Genomic DNA, 27,230 nt, shown 5'->3' with positions numbered 1-27,230 from the left:
ATCTGCTGATCCGCTTATCCGCTGACCGAAAATATTAAATACATTTAAAAACAAGTATTTATCGAAGCTCAGGTCACCCTATGAATAGGGAGATGACCTGGGCGGTTGACACGATTGCAACTAAGCGCCCTCTTCCTGCACGCAGAGCCCAAACAGCTCCTTGGTATACTTCAAAACTGCGGGCAATGAAGCAAGAGGGAATAAGGCTGGAGCGCAGATGGAGGAAATCCCGCTGGGAATCCGATCGAACACGACTTAGAATCCATTATCGGGCCTATTTCATGGCCATGTGGCTGGCAAAACGGCAATATTTCTCCAGCCGTATTGCTTCCTCAGAAAGTCGTCCAGCAGAGCTGTTTTGGGTGGTCCGGGATTTTCTCCAACCGGGAAATCCGGTGGAGGTCCCGGACTGCTCATCAGCTCGCTGTGATGAGTTTTCCAACCATTTTGAGAGGGAAATCGTTCAGATTCGCAGTGGGTTGGACTCCACAGTTACTGCAGAATCAGTGGATGTGTCCAGTGTGCCGTACTTAGGTCAAGTATTAATGGATGAGTTTCAATTGTTGAGACCTGAGGATGTGGACAGGGTGCTTGGATCTGTATGTTCTACCACCACTCCGCTTGAGCCTTGCCTGTCCTGGCTAATTGGATGATCAGGAGGATCCAGGAGGCCGTGAACACCTCTTTGAGAGAGGGAGTGGTTCCTACCACCTCAAAAGAGGCGGTAATTCGTCCACTCCTTAAAAAGCCTAACCTGGACCCAAGGCTGGTGGTTAACTACCGACCAGTAGCGAACCTCCCTTATTTGGGCAATGCGTTGGAGCAGGTTGTGGCCGGGCAACTCCAGGCACTGCTGGATGAAATGGATTTTCTGGATCCATTTCAATCGGGTTTCAGGCCGGGTTTTGGTACGAAGACTGCCTTGGTCGCCCTGTACGATGACCTTTGCCGGGAGAGAGACAGGGGGAGTATGACCCTGTTGATACTCCTGGACCTCTCAGCGGCTTTCAACACCATTGACCATGGTGTCCTGGATAGGCTGGCTGGGTTGGGAGTTGGGGGGCACCGCATTACGGTGGTTCTGCTCCTTCCAGGCTGACCGTGTCTAGAGGGTGGTGCTGGGGGACAGTTGCTCTGCCCCATGGTGTTTATGCCATGGGGTTCCTCAGGGCTCGATACTGTCCCCCATGCTGTTTAACATCTACATGAAACCGCTGGGAGAGGTCATCAGGAGGTTTGGGCTGAGGAGTCAGCAATATGCTGACGATACTCAGCTCTACCTCTTGTTTACCACCAATCCAGGTGAGTCAGTTTCTGTGCTGAACTCGTGTCTGGACCTGATAATGGACTGGATGAGGTTTAATAAATTGAAGTGCTGTTAGTGGGTGCTTCACCGAACAGGCTGGAGGGCCATTTCCCTGCCCTGAATGGGGTCACACTCCCCCCTAAGGGACAGGGTCCGCAGCTTGGGGATGCTCCTGGACCCCAGTCTAACACTGGAAGCCCAGGTGGACTCAGTGGCCAGGGGCGCCTTCCTTCAGCTGTGGAAATTATACCAGCTACGGCCCTACGTGGACGAGCGGAGTCTCATGACAGTTACACACACACTGATAACATCCCACATAGATTACTGCAATGCACTCTATGTGGGGCTGCCTTTGAAGACGGTCTGGCGACTGCAACTCATCCAGAATCAAGCTGCGCGGCTGGTGAGTGGTGGGGCCGCTAGAGAACATATCCAGCCGATTCTCTTTAAGTTACATTGGCTACCAGTTGCTGCCCGGGCCCAATTCAAAGTGCTTATTTTGACATATAAAGCCCTAAACGGCTTGGGCCCTGGATACCTGAAGGACCACCGCCTTCCATATGAACTTACCCGGCAGTTAAGATCTAGCCGGGGGCCGTTTTGAAAGAGCCATCCCTCAAGGAGTTAAGAGGGATGGCTAGTAGACAAAGGGCCTTTTGGCAGCTGCCCCCAGACTATGGAATGCCCTCCCGACTGAGATTCCTCTGGCACTGACGCTTATGACATTTTGGCGCTTATGACATTTCTGTTCCAGAAGGCTTTTAATTGAAATAATATTAGCTATGGGTCCGATGGCAATTTTATATATATATTTTTAATTGCATTTTAATTGTTCCGAATTTTTATTTTAATTTAAATGTTGTAAGCCACCCAGAGACCTTTGGGTAGTGTGGGCGGCATATAAATTAAATAAAATAAATAAATTTATATGTATTTCCATAGTGTATTTACCAGAACTGGCCACTAGTGGGAGCCAGAAACCATGCTACCCTATGTATAACATACGGTATTTTCCACGATTTTATGACATCTACGGAGGGAGGGGCTTGGAACTGATCCCCCATGGATACCACGGTCCTCTTGTAGATCCATCTTCATGGTTTGGAGCCATCATGAGATAGTAGGGAGAATGTTTCCAGGGTACCATTACCTTTCCTTCTCTAAACAGGCTCACAGCTGGAGGCTCAAACTGAAGGAATGCAAGGAAGATTCATGCTTAGGGTACTGCAAAATCATGAGAAAACTCATCTTTTTTGAAAAATGTGTTCCATGGATGCTTTTCGGTGGACTTCCTGCTGTCAGTTATATCGTTTTCCGCTGTGTTTTGCCTTAGAGTTCTTCTTCTCCTTCTTTCCCATGACAAAGTCTTACCTGAAAGGAAATGGCTCCCGTTTTTCCCCCATCTGTACAGGGGCTGATGGTCGCCAAGGAAACGTGCCCGTCTTTGCTCAAGAGCCACCAGGATCTGACCCAGCCAAGCAGTCAGACTGTATTCTGGGAAGTTCTGCAGGAGGAGGACGAGGCCATCGACTCTTTGGGTAAGATTTTTTTTCCTCTGGTCTCATTCACATCTGCTCGTTTGATTTGCCATTTGAAGAACTAAAGGGGAAAAAATCAGATGAAGGGAACCTCAGTTCAAATTCTGAGCCCATATACAGTAGGACCCTTTATCCACGGAGTCAGTATCCACAGATTCACTTATCCACAGTCTGAAAATATTAAAAGAATTAAAAGAAAAATCCCCTTAAGTGTTTTTTACCTTTTACGTTCCCAGAACTTAGCACTAGAGGGAGCCAGAGACCATGCCAGGTATAGCATTCACTGTTATGATAGTGTTCACTATACAGTGGTGCCCCGTATAGCGAGGGCATAATCCGGAACGGATTAACCTTTGCTATACGAAAACATCGCTGTGCGGGGCAGGAAAACCTATTGGAACGCATTCAACTTAGTTTAATGCGTTCCAATAAGTGTGTAAACTTACCCCCTCCAGCGATGTTTTCGTTCCGGCGGCCATTTTGGAGCCGCCGATCAGCTGATCGGCGGCTCCAAAATGGCCGCCGGATGGCCCGAAATGCCCCCCGCAGCATTTTCGCGACCTCCCTAAGCAAGGGGAGGGCGCGAAAATGCTGATAGGGGCCATTTCGGGTCATGCGGCGGCCATTTTGGAGCCGCCGATCAGGTGATCGGCGGCTCCAAAATGGCTGCCGGAGCGAAAACATCACAAAATGGCCGCCGGAGCCCCAATCGTCGCAAAGCGAGTGCGGCGATTGGGGCTGATCCGTATAGCGATCCCCAAAAAGGGATCGCTATACGGATTTTTCGTTAAACGGTGCACTCGTTAAGCGAGGCACCACTGTAATCCCTGTTTTTCAGTCTCCGTTGGTGGGGGGCTCCCCCTCTGGATATGGGAGTTGTCCTGTACCTGAAAAGAACCAATACATCCATGAGTTATATTCCGTTCCCAGCTTTTTTGCTTAAAATACAGCTCTCCTGTGGAAATTTGCATGGAAAAGCAGCACTATTGACAGAATATGAGTGGGATGATGAATATTAATCATCATCTTATGGCTTTGCCTCAAGCATCTTTCCCTTGAAAGCAGGATCCTGACTCTTTTCATTCCTCAGCCCTTCAGCGTAGTCTGCTACCCCTGCCAGGACGATGAATTGTGTCAGAAATAGACCATTTTCGGTCTCTTTATTATTGTTGTTAAGTAAGGAAACAGGTAGCAAAGAAGGACGGGAACCAGATGTTGTGGTTGTAAATCTCAGTGGTGAATTGCTGGAAGTGAAGAAGTCAACATAGGTGTTTGCTGTGTGCCAAGCTGAATCAGCGCACAGCAGACAATGCCTACACTAACATTTTATCCTTTCTGTGAGAGGATAAATTCACCTCCCAGAATTTACGGGGATTGCTTAATAGACCAGTGGACCTGTTTAATAGGATTTTAGCAGGAAAATGGACTGCCTCCTCTATTAACCAAAAGGGACTGGAATTTCTCTCCCCGAAGAAGATTTCTGAAATGATAGCAGGGCTGTTTTCTTCCAGGAGTGCCCATTATGCTGGTGGAGGACAACCATTAGATATAAAACCTCTTTTTTTTCTTCATTCTTTGTTGTTTTTCCAAGAGGTTGCTTCATTTAAAGGGGAAAATGTTTATTTATTATTAGGCACACATTATTTCTTTATCTGGGTGGGTATCTCAGTGGTTTAGGTATCTGGCTGCAGATCCAGAGGCTGGGAGTTCGATTCCCTCCCGTGCATCCCAAAAAATCCAGCCTTGGTGTCCTTGAGCAAGCTGCACAGTCACCGAGCACCCTCTAGAGGAAGGGAAGTGTAAAGCACTTCTGAATATTCTCTATCTGGGAAACCCTGAAAACGGTTGCCTAAGTCGGAATGGACTTGACAGTGCATGATTTTTATGATTCTTAATTAGTTCCATATTTTAAAAATAATGTCAGGGAGAGCTTTTAAGTTGTCTCTTATTATACCTGGAAAAAAACTGGTTATCAAGAACTGTTTAAATAGTTTTTTTAAGTACGTATAATTTCGTTAGAACTTGGGTTTTTGTTATTACAGTGGTGCCTCGCATACCGAGGTTAATCCGTTCCGGATTATTATTTTATTTATTTATTTATTTATTTATTTTATTTCTATCCCGCCTATCTGGTCGTACTAGACCACTCTAGGCGGCTCACAACAAACAGCAACAACAAAATTTTAAAACATTACAATTTAAGAAAGATAGAAATTAAAAAGATATAGAAAGAAAATCGTCAGGAGTTTTCTGTTGGAAAGGCCCGCTTATACAACAGCGTTTTTAATTGTTTCTTGAACATGCCCAGCGAGGGAGCCGCGCGAATCTCAGGAGGTAAGTTGTTCCAGAGGCGAGGAGCCACCGCCGAGAAGGCCCTATTTCTAGTCTTTTCCTTCCGGGCCTCTCTCGGCGTTAGGCTCCTCAGCCTCACCTCCTGGCTTGCACGAGTGACACGGGTAGATCTTGGTGGGAGAAGGCGCTCCATCAAGTATCGAGGTCCTAAACCGTTTAGGGCTTTGTAAGTAAGCATCAAAACTTTGAAGTCGATGCGGAATCGGATGGGCAGCCAATGCAACGCGGCCAGAGTGGGGGAGATATGTTGGTATCTTCTCACTCCACTGAGTAATCTGGCCGCAGCATTCTGCACCACCTGTAGTTTCCGCAGCAGCCTCAAAGGTAGCCCCACGTAGAGCGCATTACAGTGGTCTAATCTTGAGATTACAAGCGCATGCACCAAAGTGGTGAGAGCCCCAACATCGAGGTAGGGCCGCAGCTGGGCTATCCGCCTAAGATGAAAGAAAGCGGTGCGGACCACGGACGCCACCTGGGATTCCATGGTGAGCGCCAGGTCCAGATGGATCCCCAAGCTGCGGACCCCATCCCTGGCGGACAGAGTCATCCCCCCAAAAGTGAGGGAGTTTCCCATATCCCCAAGTGTGGGGGCACCCACCCTCAGTACCTCCGTCTTGTCCGGGTTCAGCCTCAGCCCGTTCTCCTGCATCCATTCCAGTACGGACTCCAGGCAACGCTGAAGGGACAGAACGGCATCTCCTGCAGTTGGAAAAAAGGAGATGTAGAGCTGTGTGTCATCTGCATATTGGTGGCACAGTGCCCCACACCTCCTGATGACCCCACCCAGCGGCCTCATATAGATGTTGAACAGCATTGGGGAGATGATCGACCCCTGTGGGACCCCACAATTGAGGCTCCACGGGGCCGAGACAGCCTCCCCAAGCTGTACTCTCTGGGGGCGGTCCACCAAGAAGGAACGGAGCCAGGCCAATGCGAGGCCACCAATTCCCAACTCAGAGAGCCTCCCCAGGAGGATACCGTGGTCAATGGTATCAAAGGCCGCTGAGATATCGAGGAGGACCAGCAGAGACACTTTGCCCCTGTCGGCCTCCCTCAATAGGTCATCACACAGGGCGACCAATGCCGTTTCTGTTCCATGGCGCGGCCTGAAGCCCGACTGGAATGGATCCAGGGCATCTGTTTCATCCAGGAGCGCCTGAAGCTGATCGGCCACCACCCTCTCGACTACCTTGCTCAAGAAAGAAACATTGGCGACGGGCCTATAATTGCCAATTTCGTCCGCCGCCAAACTAGGTTTCTTTCTGATGGGCCTAATGAGTGTTTCCTTGAGGGCAGAAGGAAATCTGCCCTCAAGGAAAGACCCATTAATTATTACAGTAGCCCATTCTGTTGTTGAAGGCCTGGCTGCCTTGATTAGCCAGGCCGGGCAAGGGTCCAAGGAGGAGGTGGTGGCACGACAGCGATCAAGCGTCCTGGCCACAGTGTCGGGCGAGACGGGCTGAAAGGAGTCAAAAGTCACCGGGCAAGACGGAGCGCTGGACATCTCAGCTCGACTCACTGTATTCAAAAAAGGGGAGAGGTCCCGGCGGATGGCCTCCACTTTAGATTTAAAAAATGCTGCAAATTGGTCCGGTGTAAAACTAGGGGGAGGCCTATCACCCGGGCCAATTCCGGATAGGTCACGTACTATACGGAATAATTCCGCCTGCTGGTTGGATGCCTCACTTATCCGGTTAGTGAGGTAGGTTCGACTGGCAGCCTTTACCTTAGCTTGGTAAAGGTTAGTAGCGACCTTAACAGCTATACGATTAAAAACCGTCGGGTCCTTTCTCCATTTGCGCTCTAGCCGTCTCCTGACCCGCTTCGACGTCCGGAGATCCTGGTTAAACCAGGGCGCCGGGCGATCTCTGCGGCGGAGAGGGCGTTTAGGCGCGATCGTGTCTACGGCACTAGCCGCGGCGGTGAACCAGCCGTCGACCAGAGCCTCGACAGGAGCGCCAACCAAGTCAGCCGTAACCCCTCTCATGGCATCCTGGAATCCAGTCGGATCCAGTAGCCTTCGAGGGCGGACCATGACAATAGGTCCTTGCTCCCTGCGAGGGGGGAGAGCCATCTTGAGGGTGCATTTTATTAGGTGGTGATCCGACCATGACAAGGGAGCCGACTCAAGGTCAGTCACCATCGGACCACTCTCACTCCCATTGGTGGAAAAGACCAGGTCTAATGTATGGCCACCCACGTGTGTAGGGCCGTTAACATGTTGGGACATGTTCAAGAAGGCCATGGTCTCCAGGAACTCAAGAGCTGGACCGGAGGTCCCTGCCCCCGCATGCACGTTAAAGTCCCCCAGGACCAATAGCCTCGGGGAACCCAACAGTGCCGCGGAGACAAAGTCCGCCAGCTCCGGTAGGGAAATGGCTGGGTCGCGGGGAGCACGGTAGCCCAGCAAGATCCCAATACCGTCCCTGGCCCCAATCCACACGTGGAGGGCCTCAAGACCCGGCTTTACCACCGAGGAGCGCCTAGCTACCTCCAAGGTGGATTTGTAGACGATGGCAACTCCCCCCCCCCGTCCCTCCAGTCTACCCTGGTGTTGGACAGCATAACCGGGCGGACAGATGAGAGCTAGGGGGAGACCCCCCTCACCGCCAATCCATGTTTCGGTTATGCAAGCCAGGTCTGCATCTTCCTCCAAGATAAGGTCATAAATTAGTTGGGTTTTGTTAGATACAGACCTGGCATTCAACAACACCAGGCGTAGAGTAGAGGGCTGGCGGGTCTGGTTACCTCGATATTGAAGGTTGGTCTCCGACTCAGAACAAGGAACAGCCTTTAAACATCTGTTCAAAGTTCTTCTGACACGAGTAGGGACGGAGCCAACGCCATATCGCCCTCTACCAATGGTCACAGAGATGTTTTGTGGCCCCTCGCTGGGAGAGCGGGCCCCCCATTCCATGACGAAAAGGAGAGATAGAGAAGAAAAGAAAAGCAAAAGACAAAAAAAAAAAAAAAAAACTAATACAGATAAACCAAAGAATAACAAAAAATTATACTATACAAGGACTAAATTAAATACAAGCAATAAAAATATAAAGTAACAGTGTCAAACTTAATAATAATTGAAGTAAATAATCAAAACAATAAAATATAAAGTGCATCAAAATAAAAATAATGTGCATTAAGTACATATGCATGAACCCAATGCAGTAAAATATAATAATAAAATAACCCTCGCTATGGGAAACATCGCTGTACGGAAAGGAAAAAGCCGTAGAAACGCATTGAACTTTGTTCAATGCGTTCCTATGGCTTAAAAACTCACCGTTCAGCAAAGTTCCTCCATAGCGCCGCCATTTTCGCACACTCGGCAAGCGAGGGCAGGGTGGGAAAATGTGGCGCGGGCCTTCCGGCGGCCATTTTGGAACCGCCGATCAGCTGTTCTCCCCCGCTTTGTTATGCAATATTTGCTAAGCGAATCGCTTAGCGAATATCGCAAAGCAAAAAACTCCATAGGGGCCATCGCTGAGCGAATGCTCCAGCGATGGCCCAGAGCCCCTCATTAAGCGATTTAATCGCTCAACGGGGCGCTCGCTATGCGTGGCACCACTGTATATATTCGGGTTATTTATGTTTATTTGATGTATGCTATTTAAATATTTTTACTACACTGTATCTTGTTAATTTATTCTTATTCCGTTATATATTTTTTTCTTCTTTCCCTTCTCTCTTCCTTCCCCCCCCCTTTTTTACTCTGATATGGAATGAAGGCCTGCCCTCACAGCGAGGGGCCCTTGAACATCTCTGTGATCATGGGTAGAGGGAGATGTGGCGTTGACCCAGTCTCTACTCGTGTCAGAAGAACGATGAGCAGATGCTTGAAGGCTGTTCATTGTTCTGGGACTGTGTGAGCAACCTCCAGTATTGAGGTAGCCAGACCAGCAAGCCTTCCACTCTAAAGCTGGTGCCGATGAATGCCAAGTCTGTATCTAATAAGGCCCAGGTGATTCACGATCTTATCCTGGAGGAGGCTGCAGACCTGGCATGCATAACAGAAACGTAGATTGGCGAAGAAGGGGTCCTAACCTAGTACTTGTCTTATGCTGCCCAGCACCAGGATAGACTGGAGGGGGGGGGCGGAGTAGCCATTATACATAAAAACAGCTTAGAGGTTGCTAGGCTCTCTGCAGTGGTAAAGCCGGGTCTGGAGTCTCTCCACGTGTCGATTGAGGCCAGGGATGGTATTGGGATCTTGCTGGGTTACTGCGTTCCCCGCGACCCAGCCATTTCCCTCCTGAAGCTGGTTAACTTTGTCTCCGCGGCACTGTTGAGATCCCGGAAGCTATTGGTTTTGGGTGATTTCAACGTGCATGCGGGGGCAGAGACTTCCGGGCCAGCTCTTGAGTTCTTGGAAATCATGGCTACCTTGAACATGTCCCAACATGTTAACGGCCTCACCCATATGGGTGGTCATAAGCTTGACCTGGTTTTTTCCACCAATTGGAGTGAGTGTGATCCAATGGTGACTGACCTTGAGTCGGTCCCCTTGTCATCGTCGGATCACCACCCAATAAAATGCACCCTCATAATGGCTCTTGCCCCCTCTCATGGAGCAGAGACCTATTTCTATGGTCCGCCCTCGAAAGCTACTGGATCCTATTGGATTCCAGGAGGCCATGAGAGGTGTTACGGCTGACCTGGCTAGTGCTTCTGTCGAGGCTCTGGTTGGCAGCTGGTTCACTGCGTCCGCCATGACTGTAGACATGGTCGCTTCTAAATGCCCTCTCCAACGCAGAGCTCGGCCTGTGTCCTGGTTCATCTGGGACCTACGAGCGATGAAGCAGTTCAGGAGAAGGCTAGAGCGCAAGTGGAGGAAGAACCCAACAGATTATAATTGGATCGCTGTCAGGGTCATGCCTAACCTCTACCTGGCTAAGGTAAAGGCTGCAGCTCCTGCATAATTCGCTAACCGGTTATGCGAAGCGTCCAACCAGCAGGCGGAGTTATTCCGTATAGTGCGTGACCTATCCGGAATTGGTCTGAGTGATGGGCCTCCCCCTAGGTTTTCATCGGACCTATCTGCAGCATTTTTAAAATCTAAAGTGGAGGCCATCCGCCAGGAACCCTCTCCTTTTTTAAATACAGTGAGTCGAGCAGAGATGTCCAGGACTCCATCTTGCCCGGTGATCCTTGATCACTTTCAGCCCGTGACGCTGGATACTGTGGACAAGGTGCTTGATCGCTGTCGTGCCACCGCCTCCTTCCTTGACCCTTGCGCGGCCTGGCTAATCAAAGCCGCCAGGCCTACAACAACAGAATGGGCCACAGCGATAATTAGTGGGTCTTTTCTTGAGGGCAGGGTTCTCCTGCCCTCAAGGAGACACTCATTAGTCTCATAAGAAAGAAACTGAACTTGGCGGCGGACGAAATTGGCAATTATAGGCCCGTTGCCAATGTTTCTTTCATCAATAAAGTGGTCAACAGGGTGGTGGCTGACCAGCTTCAGGCTCTTTTGGAGGAAAAAGATGCCCTGGATCCATTTCAGTCGATCTTCACGCCGCGCCATGGTACAGAAACAGCATTGGTCGCCCTGTATGATGACCTGTTGAGGGTGGCTGACGGGTAAAATATCCTTCTCGACATCTCGGCCTTTGATACTGTTGACTACAGTATCCTCCTGGGGAGGCTCTCTGAGTTGGGAATTGGTGGCCTGGCGCTTGCCTGGCTCTGTTCCTTCTTGGGGGCCGTCCCCAGAGAGTACAGCTTGGGAAGAGTGTCTCGGCTTCGTGGAGTCTCAATTGTGGGGTTCCACAGAGGTCGATTATCTCCCCAATGCTGTTTAACATCTACATGAGGACGCTTGGTGGGGTCATCAGAGGGTCTGGGGCATCGTGTCATCAATATGCTGATGACAACCAGCTCGACATCTCCTTTCCACCAACTGCAGGTGATGCAGTTCTGTCCCCCCAGCGCTGCATGGCAGCTGTACTGCAATGGATGCAGGAAAATGGGCTGAGGCTGAACCCGGACAAGACTGAGGTTCTGAGGGTGGGTGCCCCCACTATCGGCAGTTTGGGTGACTCACTCTCGTTTGGGGGGGTGACCCTTGCCGCAAAGAGCGGGATTTGCAGTTTGGGGATCCATCTGGGCCCAGCGCTCACCATGGAGACTCAGGTGACGTCGGTGGTCCGCACCGCCTTTTTCCATCCTTGGCGGATAGCACAGCTGTGACCCTATCTCGATGTGGAGGTGCTAAGTACCATGGTTCATGCGCTCGTAATCTCAAGATTACATCACTGCAACGCGCTGTACCTGGGGCTACCTTTGAAGTTGATGCGGAAACTCCAAGTGGTGCAGAATGCGGTGGCCAGACTCCTTAGCGGAGTGAGAAAATACCACTGTATCTCCTATTTTGGCTGCGCTGCATTGGCTGCCCATTCGGTTCCGCGTCAACTTTAAAGTTCTGATCCTTACGTATAAAGCCCTAAATGGTTTAGGACCTCAATATTTGGCGGAACGCTTACTTCCGCCTAGTTCTAGCCATGTCACCCGTGCGAGTCAGGAGGTGAGGCTGAGGAGCCTGACGCCAAGGGAGGCCCAGAAGGAAAAAACAAGAAACTGGGCCTTCTCGGCAGTGTTATGTTTGTGTATTGTAATCCACCTAGAGTGGTCACAATGACCAGATAGGTGGGGTATAAATAGAATAAATAAAATAAATTACATAAAATAAAAACATTGTGTTTGGTATCCTAAAAACCACCAAAAATTTTAATCAAAATCACTGTGATTCCAAACCTTTCATCCCCAGATGTTCTTGGACTACAACTCCCAGAAGCCTTCACCACCAGCTGTGCTGGACAGGATTTATGGCAGCTGTAGTTAAAAAACATCTGGGCACCCAAGGTTGGGAACCACTGCAGTCCAGAGCCTTTCTCTGGAGTCCAAAGAATGAGCAAAATTATTCTTTCTTTGCAGATGACACAATGGGAAGGCAGGTCAAGATGGAGAATCCTCAGTGGGAAAGAAATGAGCCGATGGATGTCCCCAGAACCGCTGTCCCGGGAAGCCAAGTAAACTTGCTGAAAGGAATTGAGATAGGTGAGGAAGAATGTAAATTGAAAGGGGATCAGTCAGCAGAGAGAGATAAGGAACGTAATGAGTTCAGGGACCATCTTACAGCTACAGTATGCGAGCCTTCCAAAATGTCTACGAGGGAGGAAACACCCACAACCCTCAAGTGTGGCCAAAGGTATCCTTGCAAATCAGAACCTGACCGGATCCGTACCAGAAGGAACCACAATCAATGTGTCACATCAGAAGAAACATTCCAGGAAAAATTATACTCTGGTAAACAACAGAGGGTGGTAGCTGGAGAAATTAAACCTGAATTTTTGGAAAATGTTGAAGGAGATCATTTAGACACGTATCAGTGTGATCGTCCAGAAGAGGACCCTAAGGATTCTGCGAGTGCGGAGAGTCACGGAATTCAAAGTGAGGGAAGGCTGTTTGAATGTTCTCAGTGTGGGAAAGGCTTCCTTCAGAGAAGAAGTTTGGTGATCCACCAGAAATCTCATACTGGAAAGAAATCGTATGAATGCTCTCCGTGTGGGAAGTGTTTCCGTCAGAGAAAAAATTTGAATACACATCAATGGCTTCATACTGGAGCTAAACCGTACAAATGTTCTCAATGTGGAAAATGCTTTAGCATAGAAGAGTATTTGAAAAGACACCAACGCATCCATACTCGAGCCCAAGCAAAACCACATAAGTGCTCTCAGTGCGGGAAGTCCTTCAACAAGGGAAAAGATTTGCAGGTCCATCTGCGGATTCATACCGGAGAGAAACCGTACGAATGCTCTCAGTGTGGGAAATGCTTCAGTCAGAAAGTTAACCTGAGAACCCACTGGAGGATTCATACTGGAGAGAAACCATACACATGCCTGGAGTGTGGGAAAAGCTTTGCGCGGAGCAGCCAGTTGAAAAGCCATCAGATAATTCATACTGGAGAAGAGCTGTACAAATGTTCTCAGTGTGGGAAGTGTTTCCGTCAGAAACAAAATTTGAATACACATCAACTGCTTCATACTGGAGCTAAACCGTACAAATGTTACCAGTGTGGAAAATGCTTCAGCCTACAAAATTACTTGAAAAGACACCAAGGCATCCATACTGGAGCCGAAACAAAGCCACATAAGTGCTCTCAGTGCGGGAAGTCCTTCAACAAGGGAAAAGATTTGCGGGTCCATCAGCGGATCCATACCGGAGAGAAACCGTACGAATGCTCTCAGTGTGGGAAATGCTTCAGTCAGCAAGGAAACCTGATGAGCCACTGGAGGATTCATACTGGAGAGAAACCATACACATGCCTGGAGTGTGGGAAAAGCTTTGGGCAGAGCAGGCAGTTGAAAACCCATCAGATAATTCATACTGGAGAAGAGCCGTACAAATGCTCTCAGTGTGGAAAGTGCTTCAGTCAGAGAAAAAATTTGAATACACATCAACTGCTTCATACTGGAGCTAAACCGTACAAATGTTACCAGTGTGGAAAATGCTTCAGCCTACAAAATTACTTGAAAAGACACCAAGACATCCATACTGGTGCTGAAACAAAGCCACATAAGTGCTCTCAGTGCGGGAAGTCCTTCAACAAGGGAAAAGATTTGCGGGTCCATCAGCGGAGCCATACTGGAGAGAAACCGTACGAATGCTCTCAGTGTGGGAAATGCTTCAGATATCAAGGAAGCCTGAAGTGCCACTGTAGGATTCATACTGGAGAGAAACCATACACATGCCTGGAGTGTGGGAAAAGTTTTGGGCGGAACAGCCAGTTGAAAACCCATCAGATAATTCATACTGGAGAGAGGCCATAGAAATGCTTTCAGTGTGGGAAATGCTTCAGTCAGCAAGGAAACCTGATGAGGCACTGGAGGATTCACACCAGAGAGAAGCCGTACAAATGTTTTCAGTGTGGAAAAAGCTACAAAGTGGCAAATTACTTGAAGAAACATGAAAGAATTCATAACAATCATATGAAAGGCCTCCATGTTGGAAATGTTTTAGTTAGTGACTTCACCTGAATGATCGCCCAGGAGAAGAGCCATCAAAGATGCCTTCAGCATCATAAAAATGTTTTTTTGGATAGTCTGTCTTTATCTGAGTATTACGGGATGGTACTACAGTAGGACTGTGGTATCCACAGGGGATCGGTTCCAAGCCAAAATATTAAACACTATACATTTCATATATCTGGGGACCCAAGGTTGGGAATGACTGACTTAGAGTAAGTCCATTGAATCAATTGCCCAATGGTGAGTTCGCTTAAGTAAACCTCTGTCAAAAGGTCCATATAAACTATTTGGCGGTTGACCAGCAACACCACATTTTTATTAACATTCAACAACGGCGTATCAACCACAACTTCTGTGGGCATCAACATATCTCAGGCAACTTTCTCTCTATAAATCCATTCTGATTAACTTGGCCACTTTGCTTCAATACGGGGGAGCCGGCCCAAACCATTCCTTGTCGGTAGGCTTCCGTAACGGGACGCTCCTTACCACGCAGATTATCCCACAACAGGGGTGGCGAGCCCAGTGCCCCCTCGGGTGGTGGCTTGTTGAAGGTCTGGTCTGGGCGTAACAACTTCCTCCAGCGACCACGTCCTCTCGGGAAGACCACCACCGTCGATTCTAGAGTCTCTTGTATCACTACTCCTTCGGGATCAGGAACGGGATCAGGTAGTAGTCCTCCCGCCTTCAGGCTTGGGAAATCATCAATCAGACTCCTTACTCCACGTGCCTTAGCTTCCTCTTTCTCCTTCTGTCTCTTGCACGTTACCGCCCTAAATTTTCCTCCCACACATCCACCCATTGCTCCTCCCCTTGCTTTCTTCCCTCCTCTGACAGACACACTTCAGTCTTAACCCCTTTTCCTCTTTACACTCTTTTTCTCTTCCCTCAGCCCCTTTGACATTTATGTGAGCTGGAGGAGACAGCGCGCTAGCTGTTGGACCTTCCTCTCAACCCCATTCATTTCTTGGGTGTTCTAGGGCTGGGACTCCCAGTTAAATTTAGCTCTAAATTTCAGAGGAAATCCCAATGGATATTCCTTACCTGCCAGTGAAAACTGCAAGGTTGTTGCAGATAGGAAAATGAATTTGAGACTTAAAAAAAAAAAAGGAATAATTGGATTGAACAGTGGAGGAAGAAGTGACACTATTTGAAAGAGTTATTTTTTAAAAAACTATTTCTTACCTTATCAATAAGGAGTACTTTCCTCCCCAAACTTACAGAAAATTAGAAACAACAATGAGCAGTGCACCAGATAATGTAACAAAACCCCTTTCCACTGTTGTAATGTAGAACAATTTTTCGACTGCTTACTTATGGAAAATAACTTCCAAACTCTTGACTGTCAGTAACTCTCTGAACCTGGAGTGTGGGTTCTGAGCCTTGTCCCTCCCACTTTAAAAAACTAAATCACCATGAATCTTGTGCGGGGTAATTTATTTTGCGTCCCTGGGCATAGGGAGCATGGGCACGTACCACTTTTGCATTTTTTAACAAATAAAATGTTTCCATTATAAAAAGGTCTTGAGTTTTCCTTTAGTTATACTTTACAGTGTTGCTAAATCTCTACAGACATGTTATTCTTGACTTAAACAATTCCTTATGTGGCGTGCTGCCATTACTTCTCAAAGGAAAAGAAAATCTCAGTATCTGAGTGGTTTGTTTGTTAATCTTTTCAGGGCACATAGAATATCACGGATTAACAACAGTGGGATGGAGGGAGGGAGCGTTCACTGGTCCCAAGGCACAGGTGAAGTGTATTTCTAGTATTTATTTATTTATTTATTTATTTATTTATTGCATTTATATGCCGCCCATCTAGACATAGTCTACTCTGGGTGGCTCACAACTTGGAAGATAAAAACAATTTAAAATATACAGTTTTACATTAAAAACAAAATGATATAAAATGTAATATTAATTTACGATTTTAACAGTTAATTTAAGAGAAAGAAGTTAGCAAGTTCATTTTTTAACCCTGCCATTTTACTTTAAAAAACCCAAGGAGGCTTGCATCCTTGAAAGGCAATATTTAAAGCTAAAAACAACAAGTATAGAAAGGCAACTTAAATATTTATAGGTTAAAGCCAACAGTTTGATTTGTGTCCGGAAACTGATGGAGAGCCAGAGGAGCTACCGTAATGAGGGGAGTTGTTTGATCCCGGTGCCCACCTCCAGTCTGTAATCTGGCTGCTGCTTTTTGGAACCGCTGACCTTTCCAGACTCTTTCCGTCGGCAGCCCCACATAGAGTGTGTGTTACTAAGGCATGTGTCACCATCGCTGTATCAGACCTCTCAAGGAATGGTCGAAGCTGCCACACTAGCTTTAATTGTGCAAATGCACCCTTGGCCACTGTCAAAACCTAGGCATCCAGGAACACACACACACACACGTTGGCCTCTCTACCCTTGGTTTCCTGCACCCTAAAGGGTTAATTCTGGCTTCCAGTCCCCTGGAGAAATTTGAGCAAGAAAGGAAAGGCAGTGAAGGTATAAGCAAGGAGGATAGTGGTTCAGAGATGGGAATTGTACTCCCACAGATCTGGGGGGCACCCAAGTAGAGAGACCTAAAGAGAAGGACCCAAACTTTGACTGGTGAGGGCATTTCAAAACTCGAATCACCAAAGACATCTGACTGACTCTGGAAGGGTAGAAGTCCCCAAGGGGAAGGGAGATCCTGTGGCTTTTTCTCTCCCATTGTTGCAGCAGGATTCGGATGGGAAGGATTTGGCCTCAAATCAACTTCCCTGAAGAGTCTTCACTGGGTCTCTTTACAACCACCTCTGTTTTCAGCATAATTGTGACTGCATGGTGGGAAGCTTCAGGATCCACTTTGCCTGCTTTTGCGCCCTGGTGATGACTCTGACCCAAGGTTTGAGGAAGAAACTCTGAAGCAAGAAAGAAGCAAAGATCAGCATGTCTAGAAGTTCATTATAGACCAGTCAGAGCAAGAAAAGCCCCCAGGATAGCCCAGTTCCTAGGTTGGGGGGCTCTGCCAAAGGTGAAAAGAGCGTTGTAAAAGGAGATGCAGCATCGTTGGGAAAACCGGTGTCAGGAGTTCTTGAAGACATTGCCGCCTCTTTGTACAAAATGGGAAAACCCAATAATGTTGGGATGATGTCCAGGCTCTTCTGACTTCCTTTGAGCAAGTAGCCAAAACCTGCCACTGGCCAAGGGAAGAGTGGGCAGCCTGAATGCGCTCAATGGCATAGAGCAGTGGTGTCCAACCTTGGCCCTCCAGATGTTCTTAGACTACAGCTCCCAGAAGCCTTCACCACCACCTCTCCTGGCCAGGATTTCTGGGAGTTGAAGTCCAAGAACATCTGGAGGGCCAAGGTTGGACACCACTTGCATAGAGGAAGAGGCCTTTCAGAGTTTGGAAACCAGAGACGGGGAGGATTACAGGGAAGTGAAGGCCACCATCTTGGAAAGGGATGCCTTGAAGACAGAAATACAGCATCTGTACTTCCGGCACTTCTGCTGCCAAGGAGCTGAAGACCCCCCCAAAAAAATTCACAGCCAAGTCCAGGAGTTTTGCCCCCAATGGATGAGTCCAGAGAGAAGGAGCAGATCCTGGAGCATTTCCTGGCCAGCCTTCCCCCTCTTCAGGGATTGACACCTGAGCATCAAAGTGGAGCAGGTGGGAGACAGTTTCCTTCTCCTAGGCAGTCAAAACTTGTCATTAATGGCTCTTCCTGAAATAGGAAGGTAAGAAGGAAGGAACGACTCTTCCTCAATCTGGATAGCTCAGCGGTTTAGGCAAATGGTTGGGAGTTCGATTCCTCACTTTGTCTCCTTGACAGGGGCTGGACTTGATGATCCTGAGGGTCTCTTCCAGCTCTGATGGATGATGATTCCACCATCTGCAAAATAGGTATATCAGTAGCATCCCACATCCTGGCTAGCTTTTCAAAGGCTTTTGGAGGGAACAGACTGGGAAGAGTGGCCTGTTGGGAGGGGTGGAAAGCGGTTACCAGGGAGACGCACATGGGACTGGTTGCCAGGGAGACAAGAGTACAGGAAAGGGGGGGGGTTATTAATATTGGTTAGAAAAAACATTTTTTGTGAGAACCAGTCCTCAGCGGTTTGGGGGGAAAGGGGAGCTCTGTATTTAATTCTGGTTTGAGCATACATACGACCCTTTCCAGCTCCACCATTCTAAGATGATGATGATATCAGTCATGAATGCCGTTGTTCTTATGAGTTGCCTCCACAGTCTTCGTTTCATCCTGATAGTTGTAGAATAAACTTATTCCGTGCTTTTGCGACATGTCTAAAATTGTATTGGAAACTGATCGCGTACTGTGAGGTTTGAACAAACCACCTAGATGTGTTTTTTTTACACTACATGGTTATACAATATTAAATTTATATATTTTAGTACAGTGATAATGATGATTAGTTATTTATTCATTTTGCACGGCATAGCAGAATACAGCATTATTGCATAGTACTTCAGAAAGACAATATAAAACATTTATTAAAAGAATATTATCATGATGGTGATAATAGTGGGCCACCACGTAAAGTCTGAATTTGGGGTGACCTTTCCCAGGGTTTTGCTGGTGATGAGGAACTTGCACTTGGTTTAACCATTGCCTCCTTTTGGGACCGCTCGGGGACCACTTGCCCAGGGCCAAACAGGTGGTGGGGCATTGACCCTTATCAGTCAGGAAGGTGCAAATCATCTTGGCTGGCCCTTCTCCAGGAAATTCAGACTCTTGGCCCCCCCAACCCACTAGATATACCAGTCCTATATTAATCTGTATAAATCTCTATATAATGTCAGATTAGGTCGGTCGGTCGGTCGGTCAGTCGGTACCTACCTACCTACCTACCTACCTACCTACCTACCTACCTACCTACCTACCTACCTACATACCTACCTACCTACCTACCTACATACATACATACATACATACATACATACATACATACATACATACATACATACATACATACATACATACAGGCTGTTTTATTTTGGGCTCCTCACCAGAGGGCAGGATTCTCTGGAGGAAGGCAGTATTGCTAAGAAAGGTAATAATGCTATGAAAAGTTGAAGGCAGAGGAAAGCCCACTATGAGATGGACTGACTTCGTAAAGCAAGCCACAGACTTGCCGAACAGGGTTGTTGGAAGCAAGATATTTTGGAAGTCATTCATCAGTCGGAAGCAGCTTGAAAGCACATAAGAACAACCCTAGCTCACCTGCCATATAAAGATGCCAGCTTTCCCAACGCATCTGTATTTTCCAAAGGAGCGGAACATGTAAGAATAGGCAGGCAAAGTGTGAAGACAAAAACAGTACCCTTGCTAATTGCTGCAAGTCAAAAAAATTCTTCAGGGCACAAAGTTTCAATCAAAAGATTGGCCGAAGGAGATGGTTTCTTTCCCTGCTTAGTTCTGCGGTTCTTACTTGGTGCAGAATTTTGAATTTGTGGTAAAACCCCTTGTTCTGCACAGCAGAAGTACAGAGATTCGCAGAAGGGCTTCTAGTTCTCCAGAGGGTCCGACCCTTTCTTATGAACTGGCCCTTAAGGTCTCACTCTGACCCATTTGTAGGAGAAAGAAACCTTTCATTACTTACAGTTGCAAACAGATCAACAGCAAACTAAACCTACTGACTGAACACCAACTGAGAACTGAGAAGGGGGGTAAACATGATTTTCTATCAATGCAGGAGCAAAGGATACCTTTAATAGACCTCTGTAAAAAAAAACAGAGCAAGCAAAAATATCAAGCAAACATGCAGTTAGCTTTCGGTGATCATTTATCTTCTTCAGCCTAAGCACCAAGTTCAGAAAATTAGATCCTTTCATTAAGTCAGAAAGGCTTTAGTTTGTGAAGCAGATCTATGTGTGTGCGTGAGTCTTGCACCTGTTTGTTAAACACGGGGGAAGTGTAATGATGGCGTCGGCCAAGAGGGGGCGCCCGTGTGAAGCCTGGCCGGCCTTTCTGCCCCGAGGAAGAGGAAGAGGAGGAAGGCGAGAGGAAAGGCGGGCATATCGACGTAAAGAAGAGCCACCGCCCCCCCATCTCCAAAGCCCAGGAAGGGGCCACGTTCCCAGTTAGGCTTGGAGCCTCGGGTGGCCACCCCGACGAAGCGAAGGAGCTGAGAGAGAAAGAGGAAGAGACAACACGCAAACAAGCAAGCCGGCCGAGTCACACAAGCCTCCTCGCCGTTTCTGGTAGGATGTGGGGACCGTCCTTCGAGCTCTCTTGCTGGCTGAAGGAGGAGTAAGTGTCTGGAAGCCCTCCCGCCAGTCCTGCCTTTTTTGCCCTCTTTCCGACTCCACAGGGAGGCTCCGAAGGGCCCAGAGAGGCGCCAGTGGGGGCTGGAGAGGCCTTTTCGCCCCCGTTTATTTTGGTCCCCCCCCCGGGAGGGAAACTCGGGCAGGCCTTTCTTTGCCCGGAGTTGGGAGGGAGGCTTCCTTGCGAGTAAAAACGCAGGGTTTCGCAGCCATGTGGGGCTTTACCAGGACTGCGGAGGTGACCCCACTGGCTGAGGGGGTGGATCCTTCCCTTCTTTTTGGGGGGGGCTTTCCCGAGACCACCCAGGCTGGCGGTTCCCGAAGGAGGCAGAGGGAGGATTCGAACTCCCAACCTCTGGCTTCTCTCCACCAGGGAGCTCTGCCATGGGACCCAGCATCAATCGTGATTGCTCAGTGCTTTAGGCCAGTGGTTCTTAACCTTTGTTACTCAGATGATTTTGAACTGCAACTCCCAGAAACCCCAGTCAGCACAGCTTGTAGTGAAGGCTTCTGGGAGTTGCAGTCCACAACTCCTGAGTAACCCAAGGTTAAGAACCAGTGGTTTAGGCCTCAAGGTGTGGAGCCAGAGGTTATTTCCCCCACTGGGCTTCCTTGAGAGGGGCTGGACTTGGTGATCTACAGGTTCCCTACCAGCTCTGCAGTTCTTTTTTAAATAAATACAGTAAATAAATAAAATAGGAAAGTAATAACACCATAAATTTACAGTGCACTACATTAAATCTACTTAAAGTTAAACAAAATTAAGCATACTCTCATTTCTCAACCCTGTGCCACCCTCCCCCTTGGGACCAGATTCATATTCTTTATTTTTTTCATTCCACATTGCCCCTTTCTCTCCAGAAACACACGGATTCTTCTCCCCGTCTATACCCCTTTCCTTTCTGAAATACATATATTAAAAATACATTCAATTTTTCTTTAAAATCATTACTTTTTGATATTCCTTTTTGATTTTCGTTTCACAAATGAATTTATCATGAATGGCCATATTCCACATTTCTTTGTACCATTCCCCAGCATTGGTTATTTTCCAATTCTTTGCAAATAGTAACCTTACCAAAGACATTGTTATGATAATGAATTCCTTTCCTTCTTTCTTCCTTTGGTTATTCTTAACCATGTTCAACAAGGCAGTTATTGAACACATTTGTATATCCACACCAATTATTTTCCTAATCTCTTTAAAAATCGTTCTCCATTCCTTCTTCCTTATTTTGCAAGTCCACCATGTATGTAAATATGTCCCTTTTTCTTTGTTTTTTCACTTTCAGCACAGAGATCCTACATTTATAAGTAACATATTCAACTTCACTGGTGTTCAAGATCATATCTCTACACTACTTGGTAACAATTTTCCTTAAACATTACAGACATATTATCCATTATTTGTTTGTTCCACAATTTATGCCAAAACAGTATATCGGTGAAGATTGAACGTCATGATTCAATAATTTACTCCCATCTTTTCCTTTAATTTCATCCAGCTCTGCAGTTTTAAGATTATTATTATAATTATTATTTACCCATTGGATCATATACAGTGGTGCCTCGCATTACAAGGTTAATTCGTTCCAGTCAAATTGCTGTAGAACAAAAACCTCGTAAAGAGAAATTAAAAAGCCCGTAGAAACACATTAAAACCCGATTAATGCATTCCTATGGGCTTGAAATTCACTGTCCAGCGAAGATCCTCCATAGCGAGGAATCTGTCCGAAAACAGAGCGGGGAGCCGTTTTGTTTACCCGGCGGCCATTTTGAAACCGCCGATCAGCTGTTTTAACATCGTTGCTTTGCGATGATCGGTTCTTGAAGCAAAGCGAAATTCCCCCATAGGAAATATCGTTTTGCGATCGGAAAGACATTGACATCAAGCGATTTCATTGTCAAACGGAGCGCCCGTTTTGGGGGCACCACTGTACATTTTCACTGGTTGCTACTTTGTGTCATACCTTTAAAGTAGAAAATGGGGTGGAATGTTTTTCAGAAATATTCTTTTCCAAATGCTCTGAGGCTTTAGTTATTTTATAAGATATTCTGCAACAGGAGATCTCACTTGCAAATGTTTTTATTCTAGATAGTAGAGAAAAGCTGTGAAGAAGTCAAAGGAAGATAGGAGGAGAAGCTACGAGCGGAGTCCGGGCTGAGCTTATGGCAGAGGCAGGCCATGGGGGAAGATGTCAAGAGGTCAAGAAGGAAGCCGAGAAGGGGCTCCAGCAGCGCTGGGAAGCCCAGTGGCAGGAGTTTCTGGAGATGCTGGAGCCCAGTTCTAGAAGAGGGGAAAAGCCCGTGATCTCCGAGGCTGCCCCGTGGGATGATGCCAAAGCCTTCCTGGCCTCCTTTGAGGAAGTGGCCAACGCCTGCCATTGGCCCAAAGAGGAGTGGGTGACCCGGCTCCTGCCAGCACTTCATGGGGAAGCAGAGGAAGCCTTTCAGAGCCTGGAAGCCGGAGACAGGGAGGATTATGGGAAAGTGAAGGCTGCCATCTTGCGAGGGGATGCCCTGAGGATGGAGATGAGACGCCAGCACTTCAGGGACTTCTCCTGCCAGGAGGTGGAAGACCCCCGGAGGCTTCACAGCCACCTCCAGGAGCTTTGCCACCGTTGGCTGAGGCCAGAGAGACGCAGCAAGGAGCAGATCCTGGAGCTGCTGATCCTGGAGCAGTTCCTGGCCAGCCTTCCCCCGGACCTTCAGGGCTGGATCCGGGCAGGAGGGCCCGACACGTGTTCCCAGGCCGTGGCCCTGGTGGAGGACTTCCTCGTGAGCCAGGAAGGGGCTGAGAGAGCAAAGTGGCAGGTGAGATCCTGTGTAATGCTTAAGAGAGCCTAGAACGTGGACTAGGGTAACAAAATTTATAACACATCTTCTAAGCCAGTTTAATGTCGTCTGTTGAGCGCCATTGCAAATAAGATGGAGTTTGTTACTTTCAAAAGGTTCACTTGGTCTAATTGCTACATGCTCGACTTTCTTTTCTCTGTTTTTCTTGTTGCATGGATGGCCATTTTAGTAAATATGGGTTTTATATTTTTATTTTAAAATATGGATGCCTCACTTTTCTCTTCAAAAGATCGAAGCCTTATTAAAAGAAACGCTGGAGGCAATTTTCAAGATATAATTGGGCAACGCTCTGTCAGATCTGCTTTGATTTGGATTCCTACATTGAGCAGGTTGCCCTTAGAGGCCCCTTCCTACTCCAATATTCACAGATTCTGTGAAAAGCTACAAAAAAATAAATGGTTAGGGTATTAAAATTAGTTAAACAAGCATAATATCCATACTGGCAGAAACATGCAAGTTTGAAAGAGTTTGAAAAACACATTGAAAACCCCCACAAAAACATTTCAAACCCATTTCTTTCCCCCTCCCTCAAAGCCCTTGTAGGCATCCAGTTATTGAGAGAAAGACTGTGAATCGAAAGATCTTGGCCTGCTTGCGGAAGGATAGCAAAGAGGGGGCCAGTCTGGCCTCCAGTGGGAGGGAGTTCCAAAGTCTGGGAACAGCCACAGAGAAGGCCCTGTCTCGTGTCATCAGATGGGCCCATGAAGGTAGTGGGACCAAGCCAAAGGCCTCCCCTGATGATCCTAAAGCCCACACAGATTCATATAAGGAGATACAGTCCCAGATAGCTTGGACTCAAGTCGCTTCGGGAAACAGCCCGGTACCCAGTGAAGTTACCGTAACAGGGGAGTTATGTGTCCCTTTAGCCACCAGCTCCAGTTAACTATTTGGCTGCAGCATTTTGGAGCTTCTGAAGGTTCCAGACATTTTCCAAAAACCGTTCCACATAGAGCGCATTGCAGTAATCCAAATCGGAAGAAACTAAGGCGTGTGTCACCATGGCCAGATTAGACGTCTCAAGATCAGACACCTTAGATCGGATGCATTAGAGAGCACATAGTGACTTATGGGCCACCAGTTGCCCATCTGGGTTTTCGATGTACTGTACAGTGGTGCCTCACTTAGCAATCTCTCCATTGAGCGACAAAATCGCTTAGCAACGGGGGTTTTGCGATCGCTTTGCGATGGTCTCTATGGGGTTTTTCGCTTTGCGATGATCGCGGGGAAGTGATAATGGCAAAGCGACCCCTTTTTAACAGCTGATTGGTGGTTACAAAATAGCCACCGGAAAAACAAAATGGCTGTCGCTATGGAAGATTTTCGCTTAAGGTTAGTTTTCAAGCGCATAGGAATGCCTGAATCGTGTTTTAATGCGTTTCTATGGGCTTTTTTATTTCTCTTAGCGATGAAATCGCTTAATAACATTTTTTCTGGAACGGATTAACATCGCTAAGCGAGGCACCACTGTACTGTAGGACCCGACTGTCTGTGGGTATCAGTATCCGCTGATCCGCTTATCCACTGACTGAAAAATATTAAATAAATTTAAAAACAAGTATTTATTGAAGCTCAGGTCACCCTATGGAATAGGGAGATGACCTGGGCGGTTGACACCATTGCACCTAAGCGCCCTCTCCCTGCACGCTGAGCCCAGACAACTCCTTGGTATACTTCTGAACTGCGGGCGATGAAGCGAGAGGGGAGACGGATAGAGCGCAGGTGGAGGAAATCCCACTGGGAGTCCGATCGAACACAACTTAGAGCCCATTGTCTGGCCTATTTCATGGTAATATGGCTGGCGAAACGGCAATATACCTCAAACCGTATTGCTTCCTCAGAATGTCGTCCAGCAGAGCTGTTTGGGTGGTCCATGATCTTCTCCAACCGGGAAATCCAGTGGAGGTCCCGGACTGCTCATCAGCTCGCTGTGATGAGTTTGCCATCCATTTTGAGGGGGAAATCACTCAGATTCGCAGTGGGTGGGACTCCACAGTTGCTGCAGAATCAGAGGATGCGTCCAGTATGCCATGCTTAGGTCAAGTATTAATGGATTTCTATTGTTGAGACCTGAGGATGTGGACAGGGTGCTTGGATCTGTATGTTCTACCACCACTCCGCTCGACCCTTGCTCATCCTGGCTAATTGGAAGATCAGCCAGGGGGAGTTGCACCTGGGTCCAGGAGGCCGTGAACACCTCTTTGAGAGAGGAAGTGGTCCCTACCACCTCGAAAGAGGCGGTAATTCGTCCACTCCTTAAAAATCCTAACCTGGACCCAAGGCTGGGCACAGTGTTGGAGCGGGTTGTGGCTGGGCAACTCCAGGCGCTGCTGGATGAAACGGATTTTCTGGATCCATTTCAATGGGTTTCAGGCCGGGTTTTGGTACGGAGACTGCCTTGGTCACCCTGTACGATGACCTTTGCCGGGAGAGAGACAGGGGGAGTGTGACCCTGTTGATACTCCTGGACCTCTCAGCGGCTTTCGACACCATCGACCATGGTGTCCTTCTGGATAGGCTGGCTGGGTTGGGAGTTGGGGGCACTGTTTTACGGTGGTTCCGCTCCTTCTTGGCTGACCGTGTCCAGAGGGTGGTGCTGGGGGACAGTTGCTCTGCCCCATGGCCTCAGGGCTCGATACTGTCCCCCATGCTGTTTAACATCTACATGAAACCGCTGGGAGAGGTCATCAGGAGGTTTGGGCTGAGGAGTCAGCAATATGCTGACGATACTCAGCTCTACCTCTCGTTTTCCACCAATCCAGGTGAGTCAGTTTCTGTGCTGAACTCGTGTCTGGACCTGATAATGGACTGGATGAGGTTTAATAAATTGAAGTGCTGTTAGTGGGTGCTTCACCGAACAGGCTGGAGGGCCATTTCCCTGCCCTGAATGGGGTCACACTCCCCCCTAAGGGACAGGGTCTGCAGCTTGGGGGTGCTCCTGGACCCCAGTCTAACACTGGAAGCCCAGGTGGACTTGGTGGCCAGGGGCGCCTTCCTTCAGCTGTGGAAATTATACCAGCTACGGCCCTACCTGGACGAGCGGAGTCTCATGATAGTTACACACGCACTGGTAACATCCCGCATAGATGACTGCAATGCACTCTACACGGGGCTGCCTTTGAAGACGGTCCGGTGTCTGCAACTGGTCCAGAATCGAGCTGCGTGACTGGTGAGTGGTGTGGCCGCTAGGGAACATATCCAGCCGATTCTCTTTAAGCTACATTGGCTACCAGTTGCTGCCCGGGCCCAATTCAAAGTGCTTGTTTTGACATATAAAGCCCTAAACGGCTTGGGCCCTGGATACCTGAAGGACCGCCTCCTTCCATATGAGCCTACCCAGCAGTTAAGACCTAGCCAGGGGACCCTTTTGAAAGAGCCGTCCCTTGAGGAGGTAAGAGGGATGGCTTGTAGACAAAGGGCCTGTTCGGCAGCTGCCCCCAGACTATGGAATGCCCTCCCGACTGAGATTCGTCTGGTGCCAACGCTTATGACATTTTGGCGCTTATGACATTTCTGTTCCAGAAGGCTTTTAATTGAAATAATATTAGCTATGGGTCCGATGGTAATTTTTATAAATATTTTAATTGCATTTTAATTGTTCCAAATTTTTATTGTATTTTAAATGTTGTAAGCCGCCCAGAGACTTTTGGGTAGTGTGGACGGCATATAAATTAAATAAATAAAATAAATAAATTTATATGTATTTCCATGGTGTATTTACCAGAACTGGCCACTAGTGGGAGCCAGAAACCATTCTACCATATGTATAACATACGTTATTTCCCACGTTTTTCCGGCATCCATGGAGAGCGGGGCTTGGAACTGATCCCTCACGGATACAGCGGTCCTCTTGTAGTTTGGAGCCATCTTGAGATAGTAGGGAGAAGGCTTCCAGGGTACCA

General features: G+C 47.8%; 1 protein-coding gene across 11 annotated transcripts in view; it reads left to right on the top strand.

The window, feature by feature from the left end:
- The window catches only part of LOC140705028 (uncharacterized), a 138,284-nt gene that overhangs the window by 101,413 nt on the left and 9,641 nt on the right, over positions 1 to 27,230 (top strand). For 2 of the 11 annotated variants that reach the window (XM_078388322.1, XM_078388324.1), the window contains exon 2: positions 22,571 to 23,289. The exons of 5 other annotated variants lie outside the window; for them this stretch is intronic. In XM_078388322.1, the coding sequence (XP_078244448.1) occupies positions 22,645 to 23,289 (645 nt within the window). In that variant the 5' untranslated portion in view covers positions 22,571 to 22,644. Of the gene's footprint in view, positions 1 to 2,733; positions 2,845 to 12,129; positions 20,462 to 20,656; positions 21,841 to 22,570; positions 23,290 to 27,230 lie in introns of those variants that run through there. 4 more of the 11 variants (XM_078388321.1, XM_078388320.1, XM_078388323.1 and 1 more) reach the window with 4 other exon arrangements.

Source organism: Pogona vitticeps, chromosome 2 (assembly GCF_051106095.1).
Source record: "Pogona vitticeps strain Pit_001003342236 chromosome 2, PviZW2.1, whole genome shotgun sequence".
Taxonomy (NCBI): Eukaryota; Metazoa; Chordata; class Lepidosauria; order Squamata; family Agamidae; genus Pogona; species Pogona vitticeps.
The sequence above is the reverse complement of the archived record's forward strand: the minus strand, read 5'-3'. Positions and strand labels throughout refer to the sequence as shown.